The sequence below is a fragment of the Ceratotherium simum genome, chromosome 11 (genome assembly GCF_057802395.1).
Source record: "Ceratotherium simum simum isolate JZ-2026a chromosome 11, ASM5780239v1, whole genome shotgun sequence".
NCBI classification, from domain to species: domain Eukaryota; kingdom Metazoa; phylum Chordata; class Mammalia; order Perissodactyla; family Rhinocerotidae; genus Ceratotherium; species Ceratotherium simum.
In genome coordinates this window covers 44,945,775-44,968,047 of record NC_141910.1, presented here as the reverse complement: position 1 = coordinate 44,968,047, position 22,273 = coordinate 44,945,775, and the positions used below count along the sequence as shown (strand labels likewise).

The 22,273-nt window shown below is 35.0% G+C and overlaps 1 protein-coding gene across 5 annotated transcripts in view; it reads right to left on the bottom strand.

Annotated features, from left to right (window-relative positions):
* HEATR5B (HEAT repeat containing 5B) overlaps nucleotides 1-22,273 on the bottom strand; it is a 102,177-nt gene that overhangs the window by 63,966 nt on the left and 15,938 nt on the right. For all 5 annotated transcript variants that reach the window (XM_004418142.3, XM_087436894.1, XM_087436895.1 and 2 more), the window contains exons 8-18: nucleotides 21,333-21,582; nucleotides 18,768-18,923; nucleotides 18,012-18,262; nucleotides 16,103-16,214; nucleotides 14,583-14,735; nucleotides 13,131-13,230; nucleotides 12,470-12,579; nucleotides 11,441-11,604; nucleotides 10,544-10,719; nucleotides 8,145-8,250; nucleotides 6,282-6,472 (exon numbers count right to left, since the gene is read on the bottom strand). In XM_004418142.3, coding sequence (XP_004418199.1) covers nucleotides 6,282-6,472; nucleotides 8,145-8,250; nucleotides 10,544-10,719; nucleotides 11,441-11,604; nucleotides 12,470-12,579; nucleotides 13,131-13,230; nucleotides 14,583-14,735; nucleotides 16,103-16,214; nucleotides 18,012-18,262; nucleotides 18,768-18,923; nucleotides 21,333-21,582 — 1,769 coding nt within the window. The remainder of the gene's footprint in view (nucleotides 1-6,281; nucleotides 6,473-8,144; nucleotides 8,251-10,543; nucleotides 10,720-11,440; nucleotides 11,605-12,469; nucleotides 12,580-13,130; nucleotides 13,231-14,582; nucleotides 14,736-16,102; nucleotides 16,215-18,011; nucleotides 18,263-18,767; nucleotides 18,924-21,332; nucleotides 21,583-22,273) is intronic.

The window sequence follows — 22,273 nt, the reverse complement described above, 5'->3', positions numbered from 1 at the left end:
TATCTCCAGAATCTCCAGTGATAAACATTCTTTCATTTGTAATATTGATTTGTGTCTGTCTGTCTTTCCATCTTTCTCTCTCTTCTTACTTAGTCATCTGAAAGGTTTATTGATTTTATGGCTCTTTTCAAAAAACCAGCTTTTGGTTTCATTGAGTTTCTCTGTTGTTTTTTCTCTTTCACTGATTTCTGCTTTTACCTTTATTATTTGCTTCATTCTGCTTACTTTCAGTTTAATTTGCTTTTCTCTTTCTAGGTTCTTAAGGTATAAGTTCAGATAATTGATTTAAAGCTTTTCTTCTTTTTTAATATAATAATTTTAATGCTATAAATTCTCCTTGAAAGATGCTTTAGCTGCATCCCACAAATTCTGATAAGCTTTATTTTCATTTATTGGCGCAATTACTTATCTATATTGGTAAACGTCCTATGTGCACTTGAAAAGAATGTATATTCTGCTGCCGGGTGAAGTATTTTATAAATGTCAATTAGGTCAAGTTAGTTGATTATGTTGTTAAAATATTCTATATTTTAAATAATTTGAGGGGAGCTATCTGTTCTATTAATTATTGAGAGAAATGTTGAAATCTCAAATTTTAATGTGGACTTGTCTATTTTACTTTCAGTTCTATTAAGTTTTATTCCATGTATTTTAAAACCGTATCATTAGATATATATATATTTAAAATTGTTATGTATTCTTCAGGAATTGATCCTTTTATCATTATGAAATCACTTGTTTATTCTGGTAACAATCCTTGCTACAAAATCTATTTTTTCTGATAATAACACAGCCTCTCCAGCTTCCTTTGCAATAGTGTTTCCATGGTATATTATTTCCATCCTTTTACTTTTAACCTATCTCTTTCTTTATATTTAAAGGAATTTCTTGTGGACAGCATATAGTTAGATCTTGGTTTTGATCCAATCTGACAAACCCTATCTTTTATTTGCAATATTTAGACCATTTACATTTAATGCAATTATTAGCATGGTTGGGTTTAAGTCTACCATATTGCTTTGTGCTCTATTTGTCACATCTCTTCCTAATTCTTTTTCTCTCTTTCTGTCTTCTTTTGGATTTAATATTTTTTATGATTCTATTTTATCTCCACTATTGGCTTATTAGTTATACCTTTTTGTTTTGTTTTCTTTATTGGTTCTCTGGAGTTTATAAGAAACATTTTTTTTGGGGGGGGGGGGAAGATCGGCCCTGATCTAACATCTGCCAATCCTCCTCTGAGTTTGCTGAGGAAGACTGGCCCTGGGCTAACATCCCTGCCCATCTTCCTCTACTTTATATGGGACGCCGCCACAGCATGGCTTGCCAAGCGGTGCATTGGTGTATGCCCGGGATCTGAACCAGCGAACCCCAGGCCGCCGCAGTGGGGCATGCACACTTAACTGCTTGTGCCACTGGGCCAGCCCCCGAGAAACATTTTTAACTCATTATGATCTACCTTCAAAGATATTATATCCCTTTATATATATTATAAACAATCAGAGTATACTATTTCCTATCTCCCATTCTCTGTTAGCATGTATTTTACTTCCATATACATTAAAATCCTACAATACATTGTTACTATTTTTGCATTAAAGAGCCGACTATCTTTTCAAGAAATTTAAAAAATGAGAATAAAATAAATATAATGAGAATAAAAATAATAAATCTATTTTAAAATAGACTTTTAAGAATAAGTCTTTATATTTATCCTGATACTTACCATTTTTGGCACTCTTCATTCCTATATATACAAATTTCCAAATTTCCACCTAGTATCACTTTTTTTGCACAAAGAACTTTTAACATTTCTTATAGTACAAGTCTGCAGGCAATGAAATTTCTCAACTTTTTGTAGTCTGAGAAAGTCTTCATTAAACTTTTATTTTTGAAAAGCATTTTCATTGGGTATAGAATGTTAGGTTGACAATTTTTTTCTTCGAGTACTTTAAAGATGTCACTCCACTGTTTTTTTGCTTGCATAGTTTATAATTAGAAGCCTACTGTTATTGTTATCTTTGTTCTTTCACATAATGTCTTTCTTCCATAATGTCTTTTTTTCAATTATATATATTTTAAACAGCTTGACATTTGTCCTAGAAGTCACCAAGACTCTGGTGATTTTCTTTTCTCAGTCTTTTTTCAATCTGTACTTCATGTGGGATAGTTTCTATTTCTATGTCTTCAATATCACTATTTTTTTCTACTGTAGTATCTAATCTTCTGTTAATCTCATCCAATGTATTTTTCATTTGAGATATTTTACATATCTAGAAGTTTCCTTTGGTTTGTTTTATGAATTTCATTTCTCTTCTCATTGTGCTCAGGTTTTCTTGTACTTCCTTAAAAATATGAAGCATATTTATAACAGTTCTTTTAATATTCTTGGTGGCTAATTCCATCATTTCTTCCATTTCTAGGCTTGTTTCCAATTATTGATGTTTTCTCCTAGTAATAGGTCTTATTTTCTTGTTCCCTACATGTCAGGTAAGTTTGATTGGATACTGGACACTACAAATTTCATGACACTAGGTGCTACATTAGTAATATTCCTTTAAATACTGTTGGGCTTTGTTCTGGGATGCAGTTAAGTTACCTGGAATCAGTTTGATCCTTTCAGGACTCACTTTTTTTTTTTTTTGTGAGGAAGATCAGCCCCGAGCTAACATCTGCCAATCCTCCTCTTTTTGCTGAGGAAGACTGGCCCTTGGCTAACACCCATGCCCATCTTCCTCTACTTTATATGGGACGCCGCCACAGCATGGCTTGACAAGCAGTGCGTAGGTGCGTGCCCGGGATCCGAACCAGCAAACCCCAGGCCACTGCAGCGGAGCAGCACACTTAACCGCCTGCGCCACTGGGCCAGCCCCCTCAGGGCTCACTTTTAAGGTTTTTTAGGGTGGATCAATATGGCTTCCACTACTAAGACAATATCCTTCTGAGGACTCCACTTTAGGAGGTCTTTCCAATCTGGATGATAACAATATGAATTACTCTCAGCCTTGTGTGAGCTCTGGGGATTGTTTTGCCTGTTCTTTTCTGGAGGTTTGTTCCCTGGTCTTGGGCAGTTTCCTTGTAGTTTCCTTTCCAGTTTCCTCAGGCACATATCAGTACTCAGCCAAAGACTTGAGATGACTCCTCTGCTCATAGCTCTCTCTCTGTGCACCTCTCTCCTCTCTCATATTCTGCCCCACACATTCTAGCTACATTGGCCTTCCCAAACTCCAAATCTCTCTCAAGTCAGTCAGGTTTGGGTTTCCTATCTCTGAACTTCAGCTTGGAAACTCTCCAGGCAGAAATCTGGAGCAATTATAGTATTCTCCTTGTGTGTTTCCCATTTCTCAGGGATCATTGCTCTGTGCTGGCTGTTGTCCAATGTCTGAAAAGCACTGTTTCATTTACATGATCTGTTTAAGACAGGAGCATAAGTCTAGCCCCTGTTACTCCACCATGACTGGCAGTGAAAGTCCTGTATGTTTTTTTAATGTTTATTTGAAAGAAGAGATTTCATTATTTTAGTCATATTTAAGTAGTGATGTAGAGAGTTTAAAATGGAGCTAACCTCTAAACCTCATTTTTTTTTTTTTTAAGATTTTATTTATTTATTTTTCCCCCAAAGCCCCAGTACATAGTTGTCTGTCATAGCTGCACATCCTTCTAGTTGCTGTATGTGGGACGCGGCCTCAGCATGGCTGGAGGAGTGGTGCCTCGGTGCGCACCCGGGATCTGAACCCGGGCCGCCGGCAGCGGAGCGCACGCACTTAACCGCTAAGCCACGGGGCCGGCCCTAAACCTCATTTTTGACAATGGAAAGGAATAAAAGAACATATGTAACAATATTTTTTAAGCCATAAAATATTATGACTTATAGTCATGCACCAACATAGTCAGTTACTACTAGAAAATAGGATAAAATACCATTAAGAACAAAGCACCTACAATAACAAAGGAGCCTAGAAAGCAACTTTGGTTGCACTTTCAAAACTGTATTATAACTCTTGATAAGCCATCCATGACCAAACTCATAAAAGTAAAATAAAGTCAAGAGATGAAAAATCATCACCAAGACTCTGGTTGGTCTGTTTGCCTACAGCAAAGGAAGAAAAATTCCAGGTGCTGTCACAAAACAGATGTTAAGAAATGTAGTAATGAATGACGCAAACTAAGCCTATCTTTAGCAGTATTTCTAACATATTACATCTTTGGACAAGTGATTTTTATCTCTCTATGCCTCAGTTTCTCCATCTATAAAATGGACATTATCATTACTCCTAGATAGCAGTCAATTTGAGGAATGAAAGAAGTTGAGAATGAATGCAATCTGTGAACTCTAAAGCATTACGCAAATCAGAAAGCTGCCTTCATATTGTTACTTTTCAAAAAGTAACATTTCAGTGAGCTAAAAAGCTGGGCCAATTTTCTCAGTGATTACCATCTATTCAATAAAGCAAATAATGTAAGATATAAGAATATATACTTCCCAGAGGTCTCAAAGTAATTTCAATTTGAATGGAAACAAATTTAACCAGTAATGACTTTTAATTTTTTCTGAACTGGGTCTTAAGCAACTGAAGCTACTCCCTATTAACCAATAACGGTTTATAGAAATGATTCTGTGGTAATGCTAAGATGGCATAAGATTTTAATGTGCAAATATAGCTGACAGATCTGTATGTATAAGTGATTTTGGCTTTTCATAGACAGATATTATACCAACAAGAGGTAATACAGATGAGAACAGTCTGATATAATGCAGCTGCAGGATATTGAAGCTTTTTCAAAATACAACCAGATTCTGTCAAATCTAAGATACCATAGAGATTTTTAAATGTGCCATTATTTTATATAGCAGTATTAAAGAAAAAAAGCTACCAAATAATTATGACATTTCATAGAGAATTTAAGACAAATCCCAAATTCAAATAAATTAAAATGTGAAAAAATGAGTAACAAAACCTACGTAATAATTAATTTCAGATCATAATCAGTTATTTGGAAAAGCTAATGAAACTAAGCACTGAAAATATCTGCAAACTGTTAACCAAACAGGCATGAATATTAATTAAATGTCTTTGTGTTTCACCAGAATAAGTACAAAATAAGCACTCCTACAGGTATTGAAGACACATAAATTAAAACACTTTGTAACTAAAAAAAAAATTATGATTCAAAAGTTTTCCAAATAAATACACTCTTATGGTACCTACTATTAATAGAGCACAAACCATTAAACAGGTAGCTAAGATTGGTTATATCTTTTAAAAAATTTTTAACAAAAGTGATTTTCAGAACCAATGACATGTACTTGGAAAAGGCAAACCTAATCTATTGCTAGAAAACAGTAGAAGTCATTAAATATCTGTGAATATTTTAACTCTCTTCTGCCTGCTCATATTATCCTTGGTGATTCAAACAATGCACTGGGGTATTATCCTATGACAAGCCAAATTGCCATTCATGTGTGAAGAGAAGAAAAACCATTCTTAGATATGCAAGAATTCAGAAAATACTTTTTCTTCAGAACTACTACTTCACTACCACTGCTTTCCCCCAGCCCTCTCTCTCTCATTAATGATTATGATGTGGTTTAGTATAATTAGTACTCAAAATACATAACAGTTAAGAATGATCAATTTACTAACTTAAGTGTCAGTTCTTTACCACTCTTGATTTTCAACTTTTCTACTTAAGTACTTAATTTTAACAACCAACAGTCACTAATAACTGCATGTTATCATCTGAATCATACTTATTTGGATCTCTCAGATTTCTCTTTTTAATTAATATGCAGAGAAATCTTTAAAATCTAATGCTAACTTTATCCCATTTAAGAGAGAAACTTGAGAGCAGTTAGAAAAAGAATGGCTTATTCCAAAAAGTGAATAATTAACAGAAAGAATAATTGGGGGAGGGGGCGGCAGACATAAGAGAAAAGGACTTCAAAGCACTTCTTCAGAGCAGAATACATAACGGAGAAGTCCTTATTAACAATTCTCTTGATTCCATTATGTAACATTCAAGAGCTAAAACAGAAACCCTCACCACACTGAAAATATCTAACTTTCTTATTCTTACTACAGTTCTTACTACAACTTTCCCAGATTCTAGCGTTTAATCAATTATTGAATTAAAAATTAAGATCACTATGAAAAAACACAAAATACTGTCACATGCTATGCCATGTGGAAAACATATAGTCCAGTTAATAATTATTGGTTACTTAAAAGATATCTTTGCCTATATGAAAAATTTACTTGTTGGTAAAAAGACCCACTTACTTGTCAAAGCTATATTGGGCCATTCTAGCAATAAAAGTTGCTTCTCCAACCACCTGAGCCATTCTTCCAAGAGCTTCCCCTGCTGCGCATCGTAAGATGGGGTTTGGGTTGTCAAGAGCGCCCATAACCAGTGTCAGAGCAGATTTACGAACCTCCTCAGGTCCTAAAGTACTTTTATTTTCAGCCAGGCCCTACAGTTATTTAAAAAAAAAGAAAAGGCAATTCGTAATTCACATTAAATAGAAGAAAAAATGTGCTACAATCTTTGTAAATATACATATATCTTCATACGTTATTTTCTACAGCCAACTTTCACACACATATACTGTTCCCAGAATCAATTCCTGTTAAACCGACAGCAATCACTTTCCTAAATGTGATTTCAGAACATGATATATAACACAGATATAGTTCAATTGGTCCTAAAACCAACAATCCCAGGGAGCGTCTCTATTCAAACACTAATACTTAAAAGTTGTTTTTATATATAAAAGACACTGTATTATTAAATCAACTGTCATTTAACTGAATGAAATTTATCATTTTAACTTTAAGGAAGGAAAAGGCCTTGATGAGTATGAAACTTTGATTCATTTATATAAAAATTCCAGATAAGAGAATTAATTACAGTCACGCACCACATAACATTTCAGTCAACATTTTGGACCATTTATGGTGGTCCCATAAGATTAGTACCATATAGCCTAGGTGTGTAGTAGGCTATTCCACCTAGGTTTGTGTAAGTGCACTCTATGATGTTCGCACAATGATGAAATCACCTAACAATGCATTTCTCAGAACAGATCCCTGTCATTAAGTGACACATGACTGTTATGTCATAAAGGGTGTATCCAACATGTATCTAAAGACAAATGAGGTAAGAATAATCAGTAACTAAATTTTGATACAGATTGTTCATCACACTTCAGGTTAGTATCTCTATTCTAGCTACACTTACCGTCCTGGAACTTAATTTACTTCCTTGAGACCAAAAATCCAAGTCATGGTGCCTGGGGAAAATGTTAACTATAGCAGAGGCACTGGCGAGCCTATCTATGAAGAAAAGTATACTGTACAGCAATATTACAGTTGGTTCACTAGCCTTCCAACCATCGAAGGAAACTGTGACCACCCCATTCCTTTTTTTAAAATTCAGATGTTGGTATTAGTTGATGGTCTCTAAATAGGGCAGATACTAATGGTTATATAAATGGTACAAACCTTTATTTGTATAACCAATGCCTTGATCCCTTTTCCCTAATGTTTACATAACATTTTAAAACAGTGCTGAATAATATAAAAAGTTCTCAAGTACATCATGAGAGGCTGCAGGCTGCATAGTACAGTGCACCAACTCTGAGAGGCAAAATAGTTGTTATTTCACTTTATAGGTGTAGAAACTGAAGTTCAAAAAAGGTTAAAGGAATTACGCAAGACATAAACCTAGTGAGTAGCTAAACCAGACCTCGATCTGTAAACGCAGCATTCTTTCAACTATACAACATGGCCTCTCCTGACTTATGGTCTAAACCACAAATCAAACTTAAGCTTTATCTAGCTAACCTTCAGCAGAATATCAGGTTTCATTAGTCAGACATCTTTGAAAATTCTCCAAGAACTTACTGGCACTTGTGAAATATGAGAGGTCAAACCGAAACATGAACTTTAACATTACTAAAATATGAAATAGTTAATTATAATGAGCCTAATATAAAGTTCCCAGTAATTTAATTAAACTAATAGAAAAATAGCTATCAAGTAATATACACATAAACATCATAATAGTCTAGATCTGCCTACTTTATTAAAGGCATTCATTAAAATTTTAATTCAGAACATTTATTATGTTTTAAAAGTAAATACCTTTAGTGCACTGAGAACAGCTGTAAAAATATTAAGTTGCACAGCCTGCTGGCGGACACCTTTGGCTTGTTTAACACATTCAGCAAAGTGATCCAACATTTGTAATCTATAATAACAGAAGAAATATCACATTAGCAACACTTCTTACTCAAATAGGGCTCAGAAAACAGAGACAAGAAGAGTATAAGCTAATTGGTTAATAAACAATGCCCCATGCTGTCTCTTTTCTATTTCACTCTCACAGCTGGTCCAAACCAGATCTCCTCTTCCTGAATTAATATACGGACCTGTGGTTATTAACTGGAACAAGACAAGAGACAAAATATTAAGTTTCAATTAGCAAAATCAGGTCATAATTTCAGTGGTCTTTAATAGTAACACCAGTGTCCAACAAAGTACCTGGCATACAGTAGGCGCTCCAGGTTTCTTGAATACAGTAACAATCATTCCACCTGTGTGGAGGATTTGTAAGCTGGAAGTAAAAAAGTGTGGCATAATGTTCTTCTTTTTTAAAAATACTCTCACATAGAAGAAAATAGTACCCCATGTTCTATCCTTAAGAAGCTAACTGGGAGATTTTTAAAAAGATTTAGCTTTGATCAGTTTTTTTAAATGTAAAAACTCAGAGGCGAATTGTTTTATTATTTCAAATTTTTAAAATGAGACAGTTAACAAAAATAACAAAATTACAGCCGTTTGAGACTATTCTGATAAAAGAGAATGAGATCATTTCAGATTCTTCTAAAAAGAAATGGGGTGGGGCAAAGGAATCCAGGGACACTGGATTCAGTACTAAGATAACTACAACTGAAAGTAGGAAATCAAAATCTCCCCACAGTTACTTATAAGGATTTAAGCTCAATTTATAATAGGCCACAGTCTCAGGTCAAAGCACTCTTCAAAATCACATAGGAAGAAGTCATCTAGCCTCCAGGAAGAACTCCAGTTAGAGTTACTGGAGGCTAAAGTGGACTATTTCTACACTTGCTCCGATACAGACCCACATCTTCAATGGGTGAGAAAGCAGGGCATTATTCACACTGCTTTCAAGTAGACACATAAGAAGACCCATGCAGTCTTCAACACTACCATTTAGCATCATTTGCCTATAACTAACCTCAAATACATAACTTAAAAATTTTTTTCCCTTATTACATTTATTTCATTTAATTTGAAAAATATTAATAAAGTTACTACCTAGTAATAATCTTTGTACATTTTTATGTATTTTAAAATACAAAATGGGATCACTTCTTGCCTTTTATTTTACCTTTTTCATTTAACATTGTATAATAAGCATTTTCTGATATCAAAACATCATCTCTGTAAAAAGTATTCCAGCCTATCAACTTCCCTTAATTTATTCATTTATTTCACCATCATTTGATATTTATGTTATATATTATACTTTTAATAGAATTTATCTATTTATACTTCACCTTATTCCACAAAAGTGATTTAATATAGGTAAGATAATTCTGGATCCTGGTTATAGCACACAATTAGCTGTATAGCTTAGGGCAAACCATAAACTGATAGACCTGGATTTCCCTAGATTTAAAACAAGGACATTAAAGTAGATGCTTTATAAGATTCTTTCACTTTTAATGTTCTTTAATATTTATGTGGCAACCAAATGTTCTTAAAGATATCTAAGTAAAGTAAAATTTCATATTTAAAATTCTTCCCATTAAGTTAAAAAGCAATTAATGAAGTCACCTACACATTTAAAGATATGTTATCTTTTATATACAAATACAACAATGCTTTTAAGGCATATTTTATAAAACTTGAATTATCTGTGAAGCTCTTACATTAATTCATTTTCATTCTTTCTTTTGGGAAAATTACCATAAATATATACAATGCCTACTAAAGTTCGGGATAGTATCTGTGGACATAAAATACAGGAAACCAAAATGCTCCTAATAGAAAAAGAACTAGTTACTTTAGTTTCCCAAGTTCCAGACTTCCCCATCTGACAAATGTTACTAGGAAGTAGACTTCTCACTCATTTACTTCTTCAGTAACAAAAACAAGAGACTTAGGAAACTAAGTTCCCGATTCAAGATATAGTTAAAACCTACTAATAAACTGGCAAACAAACTACTATAATGAAAATTTTGTTGTATAACACATAGTCCACAATACAAAGGATACCAGATGCTAGTACATGGGGCCAAATCTTAAAAATAGTTTCAAATTATGTGGAATTTGCGTGCAATTTTTTAATCATGTATGTGTCACTTATAAGTGACAACGTAATGTGTCACATTACATTTATGGTCTATTATTTAAATAGTAATTCACTTTACTGCAGAGTTAACTGGGATGGGAAAATCTACTGTTTGAAAACCATTTATATTTAACTACAATTACCTGACTGACTTTATACTAACCGGTGTTTATAAGAAACATGAGGAAACACTACACCAAAAAGAGCCACGGAAGCATCAATGACTGAGACTCCAAGAGGGAGAGGACCAGGCACAGCTTCTCCAGCAGGTATTCGTAAATAAATAGAGGACGGATCATGCTCCAGAGCCCCACTTCCAGATGCACTGTTTGGCTGGAGCTGCAAAAGAATGACATAAAAACTATTCAAAATCTATTCTAGGAAATTCACTTACTAAGTATTGGGCAGGAAGAATAGAACAGGGGAGGAGGGAGAAAAGGTAACAAAAAAGAACTGAATGACTCCATCTGAAAATCTTTAAATAAATAAAAATATAATTTGACCATTAAATAAGTCACCAGTAACACTTTATACGATCTTAAGAAAAGTCTTGTTCATTTTAAAACATTTTTACAGTACCCATCTTAAAAATGTGTAAGCAAAACCATATTAGGAATAACTTAAACCCACAAAAAAGTCTTTAAAAGGGGGCTTCAGTAACTCTTTTAAAAAGTACATAAGAAATAATGTACTCAAGGGGGCACAAAAGGTTCTAAATCTTCAACCTAATAACTCTTGTTCCTCTCTAACCTGTCACAAAAAAAAAAGAACCCAAAACACCAATAAACAAAAAGCCAGTTAAAACTGATCTTTGCCACAGCTACTACTGGGTATCTAAATACAAAGGATATTGAATAAAGACAATTTGCCCAATTCTCACTATTGCTGTTTACCTTTTTTTCACTATTTATCCACCACCAGGAAGCTATCTTTAAACGTCAAAGAAAGCTAAATGAAAATTAAACCTTAGTCTACAATATTTTCTTTTTAAATGACAATGCATAATAGTACCATTGTTTTCAATTAAGCTAGGATTTCATTTCCCTGTATCATTTACTACCTGGTCTTCAATTGATTTATGATCAGTTTCTTGAAGCCAGGAACCAAGAAGAACACTATCATCATAATGGCAGAGGGATCTGAGGAGGGAAGTAGTTGTGTTGGCTGAGTTGTCAGTCAAAGTGAATTCTGCTACCAGTTCTCTAAGAAGTGCATTGAAAGATCCTAAAAAACAGAACTTCAGGTCAGATTAAAAAGAATAATTTTTATGAAAATCACAATCATTGCCTATAAAGAGCAGCAACGTGCTCAACAGGAATAAATAATTAAGCCTTTGTTCCCTTTTTAAAAAAATCAATATTAAATATTTTAATGCTGGTTTTAATATAGAAAAATGTACTTCCTTTTTTATCATCGTATTATGCCTTTTAGTCCAAATTATTTAAAGTAACCAAAAACTCAAATAAAGGAAAATTTTTTATTTTAAACATATTAAATATGACACGATTATTATTTACTACTACCCAACGATGTGCAAACACTAAACCAGAACATATCAAAATTCTTGGGCATGGTTGAAGTGGAAACAAATCAATGACTTAATATTAACATTTTATACGATATTTAATTTCTGCAAAGTATATTACTATTCTCCCTCCAGATTCCTAAATTATTGGCTATATTATAATATATATGAAGCAGCTTAGGATGGTCATTAAAAGTGTAGACTTTGAAGATGAACCAGCTGGGTCTGAATCCAAGCTCTGCCACTTAATAGCTCTCAGACTTGGGCAAGATACATTACCTCTGCATACCCACGATTCTTCCTCTATAAAGGAGAGCTATATTTTAGGCTCGTAAGGTTGTGGTTAGAGTCAAAGACGTCAACACATGTAAAGGGCCCAGAATGGGGCCCGGAACACAGCAAGTGCTCCCTGAGAGCGAGCTCCTCTATATGAAGAAAAGAAAACGGTTGCCTTCCTTTACACGGTGAGTCAGCGGGAGAGCCATGGTCAGAACTCTGTAACACTGTGAAGAACTGGAAAGGGACACTGAAAAATTTTTATTAGATACTGCAAATTTTATTTACCTTCATAAGTTTTTGGAGGTAACAAAGCCAAGATATCATACAGTCTTAAACGGACCATTGCAGCACTAGCTTTCAGATGAGCTCCATGGGCTTTGATTACAGATGGAATGCTAAAATATCAAAAGTGTAGTTAGCATCAGCTTATTAGAATAAGTATTACTTATAAACACTTTTTTCAGCAAAATATCAATGTACTTTGTGTCAAAGTACATTGTGTATTACATTTCCATTTCCATTTTTTAAAATTTTATTTATTTATTTACTTATTTTTCCCCCAAAGCCCCAGTAGATAGTTGTATGTCATAGCTGCACATCCTTCTAGTTGCTGTAGTATGTGGGACGTGGCCTTAGCATGGCCGGAGAAGCGGTGCGTCAGTGCGTGCCCGGGATCTGAACCCGGGCCACCAGCAACGGAGCATGCGCACTTAACCGCTCAGCCACGGGGCCGGCCCTCCATTTTAGTTTATTTTGCAACCTTTACTGTTAATAACAGCAACACTATAAAATACAATTTTATTTCAATCCACACCATTACTGCAATTTTTAAAGTCACCTTTCAAAAAAAAGTTGTATATGTTTCCTATATGATAGTAGAGGGAAGTATGAAATATGACTATTTATAAATATATAAAATTGGATGTTGTTATAATTGCTTACTTACTGTGACATCATAGTCATGGCACATTCAATAGGGGTCATCAATTTTCTAATCACATCTTCAGTTAGCAGTTCAGGACAATGTGCAACAAAACTCCTCATTGCTAGACAAAATTTAAAAAGGACAGATTTGCAGCAGCTTTTGTGAGGATGAATAAACTTATAAAATTACATAAAGGTACCTACAATTCTTAATTATTGTAAAATATAAGGTTCTAAAACCAGGTCAAACCCGGGGGCTGGCCTGGCGGCCTAGCAGTTAAGTTAGCACGTTCCACTTTGGTGGCCCGGGGTTCGCAGGTTCGGATCCCAGGCATGGACCAACGCACTGCTTGTCAAGCCACACTGTGGTGGCGTCCCATATAAAGTAGAGGAAGATGGGCATGGATGTTAGCCCAGGGCCAATCTTCCTCAGGAAAAAGAGGAGGATTGGCATTGGATGTTAGCTCAGGGAAAACCTTCCTCACCAAAAAATAAATTACTTACTTAAATAAATTAAAAACAAATAAAACCAGGTCAAACCAAAAGAAAAACCAATTGTAACTACAGAGAAAAATCACTGGAAAAGGCTAGAAGGGCGGACAGCAGAAATGGAGGGAGGGAAGATAGCTGTTAGGGAGAGTCCTGTGAGTGGGAATTCAGAGGTCTATAACCCCATGTGAATTCAGATGACTACAAAGGAAGCAGTTTCAAGACAGAATCAAGAGTGGACATAATGGCCCCATGAGAAGGAGTATCTTTATTGGCTCTTGAGCGATCGAGCTAAGACTGAAACGCTCTTAGATGTGTGGGAACAAAACCGACACCTTGCCCAGGCACCCTTATGGTTAAGAGGACATCTGTCTCCCACAGTTTGGAAAAAGAAGCACTTTTTACCCTGAGATAAACCAAAAAAGAACAGGATCATCCAGTGTAATTCTAGTTCCCAAATGAAACAAAACTTCAGCCTTTCCTGTGAAAGGTGCTGACTCCCAAACAAAAACAACTTTATTCATAATTTTTGTAATGCTGATGTCTGAAAAATGTACCGGCGTTTGCAGATTTGATAATGACAGGAGAAAACAGCTGTTTGCCCATTATGAAAAGACTTTAACTGTAAACTCAGTAACCTTGGTAATCCTGAGTTTCTTTTTCCTTTAAATGTTCACTCGATTGTTTACGTGGTGACCCAGTGCTTCTTTGCCAGTGGAAGACTGCAATAACTGGGCATTAGGAGGCCTGGGTTCCAGCTCCTGTTTTACCACTAACTCTAACCTTTTCAGAGTCTCAGCTTCATTTTTATTACAAAATTAGCTAATTGATGTAGATTATTTATAAAGTTTCTTTCTAAATTTAAAAATCTACAAATTCATCATTATATATTAAAATAAAAATTTGAAGTAGTGATTTTCCTTCACTTTACAAACATTTTAGTAATAAAATAATATTCTGAAAGCACAATCCTTTCAGTTCTTACCACATAAAGCTCCAGCACGACCTTCCAATGTTACCTGCCAGGTGAAAGAATCACCTCGGGCCTTCTCAGCCTCCAATTCCTTTAAAGAACGAGGGAAAACATTTCGCCACAATAACAACATCTTGGGCAGATGGTAACGAACTACAGATGGCCCTAATAGAGAAAATGAGAAGTAAAACCATACATATATAAAACATACATTACAAACAACAGTCAAAGAAAAGAGCCCCACCCAAGCGCTAACAACATCTATCATTTCACTCTATCTTTATCTCTAGTATTAACATTTTCAAAATGTTTCTTATTCAGTGAGTAAAATATATATCTATTCAAGCATAATAAAATTTACCTAAAAAGTATCAGTATTTTTAGCATGCAAACATAAAACAAATCCACAAAAAGTAATCTAAAAGAAATCATCCAAATATATTCAGAATGATGGGTTATACATTATCAATGATAAAATATATCTGGGACTTTTTTTTTTTTTTTTGAGGAAGACTGGCCCTGAGCTAACATCCGTGCCCATCTTCCTCTACTTTATATGGGACACCGCCACAGCATGGCCTGACAAGCGGCGCATTGGTGCGTGCCTGGGATCAGAACCCAGGCCGCCAGCAGCGGAGCGCGCACACTAAACCGCTATGCCACGGGGCCGGCCCCTCTGAGACACATTTTATGATGTCTTTTCTATAAATATGTATGTATATAAACATACATACCCACTCTCACATACATACATATATATATATTCTGTCATTTGAGGAAAATTTATATAGCTAATTTAGTTTTATGGAGGAGCAGTACATTTAGAACTAGGAACCTATATTTACATTGCTAAGGAATTCACTTAACATACCAGTGAACATACTTAAGATAAATTTCTGGAAAAGAGTTACTTCTTCTTATTTTCTTTAGAAAGCTAGGTCAAAGTATAATTTCCAAAAGGTAGATGCTTAAAGTGGTGAGTAACTCTGTAGTGTATACACACACACACACACGCACACATTTTATAGTAGAAGTGGACAAACGTCATCACAATGATAACATGTATTTCTGTTCTATGTACAATGCTCAACTTTGCGTGCATCCCAGATTTGCCACAGCACTTAGGAAAGTGAAGCACATAACGATAATCCCAAGAAAGCAGCACTGACAATACTGTTTAAATGTGACTTTATCACTCTACTAAAATCATGTCAATGGTCCTTACTTTGGAGATGGAATGTTCCCCCCATACTCTCATCTCTTTTGATGAACACTAAGCCAATCAGCTAGACCATGGCTATTCTGATGGTAAAGGTGAAACTCTGCTAACAATTTTCTCATTAAATGTACTTAAGCAGAAATTACCAAAAAGAGAAATCTACTACCAAATAATGGGAAAAACATCTCTACCATTTTATAACCTCATTGAAAGTCTTCTAGAATGTGAAGTCTAATACTTTTAAATTAAATTTTCTTTATAGTCTACTGACAGTTATAAAATAAGACAAAATCCTACTCAAATATAGTTATACCTAAAGTCATAAGTGCTCCAAGTAAAAGCCATCCAGCTTGGGTGCGCTGTAAAGACAGCCTGCTATTCTGGGCAGCGGTTCGTAAGAGATCTTCAGCAATACTAACTACCATCTGCAAGAGACGTGTAGAATTGGATTTTAATTTAAACAAGTGAAAGAAATCAAATAAGAAGATACATAGCTAGTATACTTTATTAAAAAAGAAGCTGTCCTTGCTGCTGTTAACATGTTTTTAAAGAGGCAACATCAAGATCTACTCAATCCCGATTGCACTGCTGACTCGGAGGAGACCCAGAACAGCACAGTGGTGTAGAGGGAGCTCTGGAGCCAAAATGCCTGGGTTCATATCCCAGCACTGTCATTTCCTAGCTTTCTGACTTGGGACCACTTAATCTCCCTGCCTCAGTTCCCTCACTGCTAAAACAGGAATAAGAGGAGTGCCAACCTCACTCTCGTGAGGATTAAATAAGTTAATACAACAAAGCACTCAAAACAGCACTGGTCCATGCAATCACTTAATAAACGCTATTATTGGGACCGGCCCCGTGGCATAATGGTTAAGTGCACACGCTCTGCTGCTGGCGGCCCAGGTTTGGATCCCAGGTGTGCACCGATGTACCGCTTGTCAGGCCATGCTGTGGCGGCATCCCATATAAAGTGGAGGAAGATAGACACAGATGTTAGCCCAGGGCCAGTCTTCCTCAGCAAAAAGAGGAGGATTGGCATGGATGTTAGCTCAGGGCTGATCTTTCTCACAAGAAATAAAAAAATAAACGCTATTATTACTAGTACTATTATCCTATATTCAAAGATTTGTTGAACTCCTATTATGCATCTGCCATTAAGCTAATCTCGGGGTGCTTATAGTTTTAGAGAGAGAAGACACAGGAACAATGGGAAGTAACAAGCAGCAAATGATTAAATGACAAAACAATAACACAAATGTAGTCGTGGTCAGCAAAGGGAAAGGTTATCATAGACTGAGCGGCTTTAAAGAGATTCCATGAAAGAGATGGAACTTGAACTGGGTCTCTCAACAAACAGATAAATTCAGTACAGGTGAACAAGAAGGGAGACGAAATTTTAACGTAAGAGATTAGCATGAGCAAAGGCATGAGGCTGAAAAAAGCATGGGAAGAAAGCGAGATGACTAGCCTAACTAGAGCAGTGGGAAATTAGAATCAATGGGTAAAATGAAGGCAAATGATGAAGGTACCAGTTTACCAGACAGAGGTGATTATATTTTATTCTGAGTACTAGCAAATGTGAAATATGAAAGTGGTGTTGGAGAGACGGGAGAAAAAGACTTCAAGAGGGATAATTGGTAAGGAGGCAATCATATGACAAAAGGAGATTCCACAGGAATGAATGGACATGGGCCTAATAACCCAGAAAAAATAAGAATTTAAAAGTCGAGCCCCAATCTGCCTATGTAAGGTTGCAAATAATATTTATACAAACTCTTAGAATTCCTGAGAGGGAAACCATGATAGTAGTATAAGGTATCATAGAAAGAAAAGGAAAAAAAGTAACTGATTCACGAAAACCATTCAATTTTTACTAAGTATTATCAAAATGTTAAATATGGCAATAGCATATTTTCCCAACAATGTGAATTTTTATTTCTAAAAGGTCAAAGAAAAGCTCTGATTTCCAAGGGTTTTTTTTTCTCTAAATTATAAAATGATACTATACCCAGAGAAAACCTATTATTCCCATATCAGAATTAAATGCCAAATTTTAATTAGTGTCTGTCAACTCCATATTAGCAGAATGCTATATTTTATATTATCATAGAAAAACTGTTGTCGTCTGATCACCCAGTTCAACACTAAACACAGAAGGTGTTTAATAAATAAAGACTAAAGCCCACACGACAGCACTTCCAATTCTAGGATCTTTGTCATACCTTTCCCTTGGCATGAGGAATGCCCAAAGGACACTGATGAACTCCACCTAACAAGGCAGCCATTGCAAAACTGTATCCACTAACAGCTTCTGGTGAAGTTTTTAAGTTGTTGAGCCGTTCTGCACACCTGTCTAGAAAGGGTGTCAACTGGAAAGGTAATGCCACAGCCACACAGCGCAAACACCACGCAGCAGCTAGTCGAGCTGCCATACTTGGATGAAGAAGCACTGAAGTCACAGTCTCCAAAAGTCCTAAAAGAAATACTCAGAAAATTACTCTTTAATGAAGTCAAACAATTTCATGAATTTAAAAGACTATGTACAACACAATGATCAAAATCATAATCATTATGGTTTTACACAGATACTTTCAGAACTTTGTCAAAAAAACATATTAACTCATAAACAGCGGAGTACTTTAAAGAAACATTTTCTACAAAGAACATAGTATCATTACATCCAACAAAATATAAATGTTGATGTAAAATGGAAGTGTTTGATAAATTTTAGCCAATTATTAGAAACAAAACTACCATGACTGTTTTTGATTTGTCTCCCAAAACTTTATTTCAATATTTAATTCAAGATTCACTATCACAGTGAACCCTAAATAAAATCCAACTTCTAACAAATAATCTAAACTGCTAATTATGATGATAAGCAACTGATGGTAGGCAACCAGTAGTTAAGTATCAGTCACACGTATGACTTCTAAAAATAGTGAAAAAAGATTCCAGCATGTAAGTGAATATCATACCTATAGAGGCTTCCTGAATAAGAGGGGATGCCGTGGCATTTAGGCTCTGCACCAGGCTCCCGAGCTCCTGTAGGGCACAGACCATCACATGCTGGCTGGCTGCGATGTCTGCTGCTCCAGATTTGTTTTCACCACTAGTGTCATTCACTACTGCTTCTGGAAACACAGAATCATGTATTTGATGTGGGTGAATTAAATTGTGATATAATTTTTTTAATCTACACAATTTATGTTTTTAAATCATACCAGTCAATGCCTAAGTGTTAAGAACTCTGTATGCAGTTATTTCTCAGCAGAAAACTTGTACAAATAAACACTAAAGTGACTTAAAAACACTGTTTAGTGACTTTATGACAATGCTTAAATATACATTGAGCTATTCTGTCTGCTTCTAGGAACACAACCTAATTTCAGTAAGCAGTAACAAACCATAGTGGGTTACACAGTAACAAAAACACAGTCTCTGGAGAACGATGACTTGGGTTCAAATCCCAATTCCACCAGTCACATTAGTGATGTGACATTGGACAAGATACTCAACTTATCTAGGTCTCAAGCTCCTCATCTGCTGAAAGGGTTAAGTGCCTATCTCAAAGGGTACTGTGATGATTAAAAAGTCAATTCATGTAAAGAATTAGCACAACGCTGCCCCAATACACATTCAGTAAATGTCAGCAGCTATTATTATTACTTCATTATTATCATTGCTGTTTCAAGTGCTGCAATATATTGGTAGCATCATTGTCAAATTACTGACCAGAAAGTAGATCTATAAGGAAAGTGGCTTTAGAATTTCTTACTGGGATGTTCCTCAAAGTTCCCATTAGCTTTGCTGCGCCCTCCCCCTACTAGAATTGAAATGTATTTAACATGAGCCAACTAAAGATTTCTTGTCAAATTACTAATTGAGAATATATTCTGGCCCAAATATACAGCATTGTATTTAATTCTTTCAGGATTTTAAAAATCCAATGGCTAATCTATGACCTTAAGATTAATAATCCTTACAAGAAAGTAAAACTTTCTTATCTTTTCTGCATTCACTATGAATTGACTATAAAATATATAATACAGAATAACAGAATATAATAGATTAATACATTATGGACTATAATTAAATACCTCTTTTCTTCTTAGTATTTCTGGACTTGGAAATGCATGAACTCTATCTTTTGATTACCAAACTATAAGCTTCCTGAACAGGTGCTATCTGTGTGTGGCTAGCTATTCTACTCCTATTCTACTAGCTATTCTACCCTTGGCACAATGTTTTTGGCACTCAAACATTTCTCCAATGAACCAATGTACAAATATTTTTCAAATTGTGAACCTAGGACAGATTACTATTTTAACATACCTAAAGAACGATACCTTATTAACTTAAACACTTTAATTCACAGTTCATAACTCTCAGTTAGCCCTATGCATTTAAAAAATGGTTTGCCTTGAGCCAGGCCAGATGGCCTAGCAGTTAAAGTTCTGTGTGCTCTGCTTCAGTGGCCTGGGTTTGGTTCCCAGGCACAGAACCACACCACTTGTCTGTCAGTAGCCATGCTGTGGTGGTGGCTCACACAGAAGAACCAGAAGAATTTACGACTATACACAACTATGTACTGTGGTTTTGGACGGGGAGGTGGGGGGCAGGTGAGGAAGAAAAAAGGAGGAAGATTGGCAACACATGTTAGCTTAGGGTGAATCTTCCCCTGCAAAAAAAATGTGTGCCTAGTAAGCTATTACAAACAACAAAAACTATAACTAAGCTATTTGTGAATTTATTTTTATTAATTTTATAAAATATTTAATATGTATTCTCTAAATGTAAAGTATTGATATTATCTATTCATTAAATTCTTATCTCTATTAGGCAAAATAATTTGCTTGATTAAAATTAATGTATATTCCAAACAGTGATAAAACCAAACTGTCTTATAGAATTTATGTTTTAATTTGCATTAGTTCCCTAACTGGACTGTAGGCTCCATGAAGGCAAGAACTTTATCTTGCTCATTATTCAAACCCTGAATTACCACTTTGCAATCTCAAATGCTCAATAACTATTTGTTAAACTGAAAAATTTATAAAATTGACATTTCTTAGTAAAGGATTTCTTTTAATTATGAATTACTGAGGTTTCACAGTTTAGCTTTAGCGGGCAATAACCACATGTAACTGTTCCTCTCTAAATCTTCATATTAAGTCTATTAAGGGAGGGAAAACAACAACAATATGTGTTTATAAAAGAAAAATCACAACAAATTATTCCTTAAAGATAGCAAGCCAATGTGCTGCTGCATACCAGGAGAGCTGTAAAATCAATAAAGTTACTAGAAATAAAACAGAAAACCTAATCTTACAAACACGCTACCCAAATCTTGAAAAACTCTATTTGCCTGTAATTATATGTTGTTTTAATATGAAATAAGAGTACTCAATAAAAATGACTATTAAAACACAGTCCAGAAAGAGATATGAACTAATCCGATCTATTATTATTTATTAAGAATAACAATAAAGAACTGAAAGACTAAAGGAATCAGCAACACACATTATGGTATCAATTCTTACCTACTGCTTTCATTTGTTTTCCAATAGCTTGGCATATTTCTTTGGCAGCTGCAATCTGGGCCTTTTCACCTAGCAAACTGCCCACAGTAGCTCTTAGGATAAAGGAGACACATCGTCTTGAGTACACAGCCTCTACATGTGTTTGCGTTGCTCGAGGATGGGAAACCAGATCGAGGACGTGAGACAAGAAGGTAGCAAAGCTACGCTCCAACCACTGACCACCCAATGTTGTTACAAAAACAACATATGCCTATAAACAGATGAAGATACAACTTCATATAAACTTACATAAATAAACTGAAATTACAGTAAAGCAACTACAGAAATAACTGATGACAACATGCAAAATAAATATTTGAGAGTAAAATTGAGAAAATTTAAAGCTTAAGACCTTTTTAGCACTTCTAGCATAGGAATTACTGGCAGAAGTATCTTTGACTAAAAACAGTTCTTAAGAAAATAGCTTCGTGAAGGACACAGAGAGAGTGGTGAGGGAAGAAAAGCTGAAATCACCCTGGTGATGCAGAAGGTAATAGGTTATAGGAATAACAGAACTCTAACATCCTAAACAAACACTGACCTAGAGCTAGAAAACATTTGCTTAAGACTGGAAGATAAAAATGGTTTACTTCTATTTTAGACTTGTTTCTGGAACAAGGTATATATAGTTGGCATGATTTTGACTAAGATCACAAAGAACCATTTCAACTTATTCAGTGTTAATTATTATTAGATCATTAAGCATAACATCTTATTTGGTGTTACCTATTATTTTCAAACTGTAATTCCAAGTCAGGTGTAATTTCATAATTACATTGGTGATTAATCAGTGATGATAAATCCAAAGTATTAATCAATATTTTTAGCTATAGAGTCATTAGAGAACATTAAGATCTAAATGCCTTAAGCTACCTGAATACAATTTCAATTAAAACTGAATT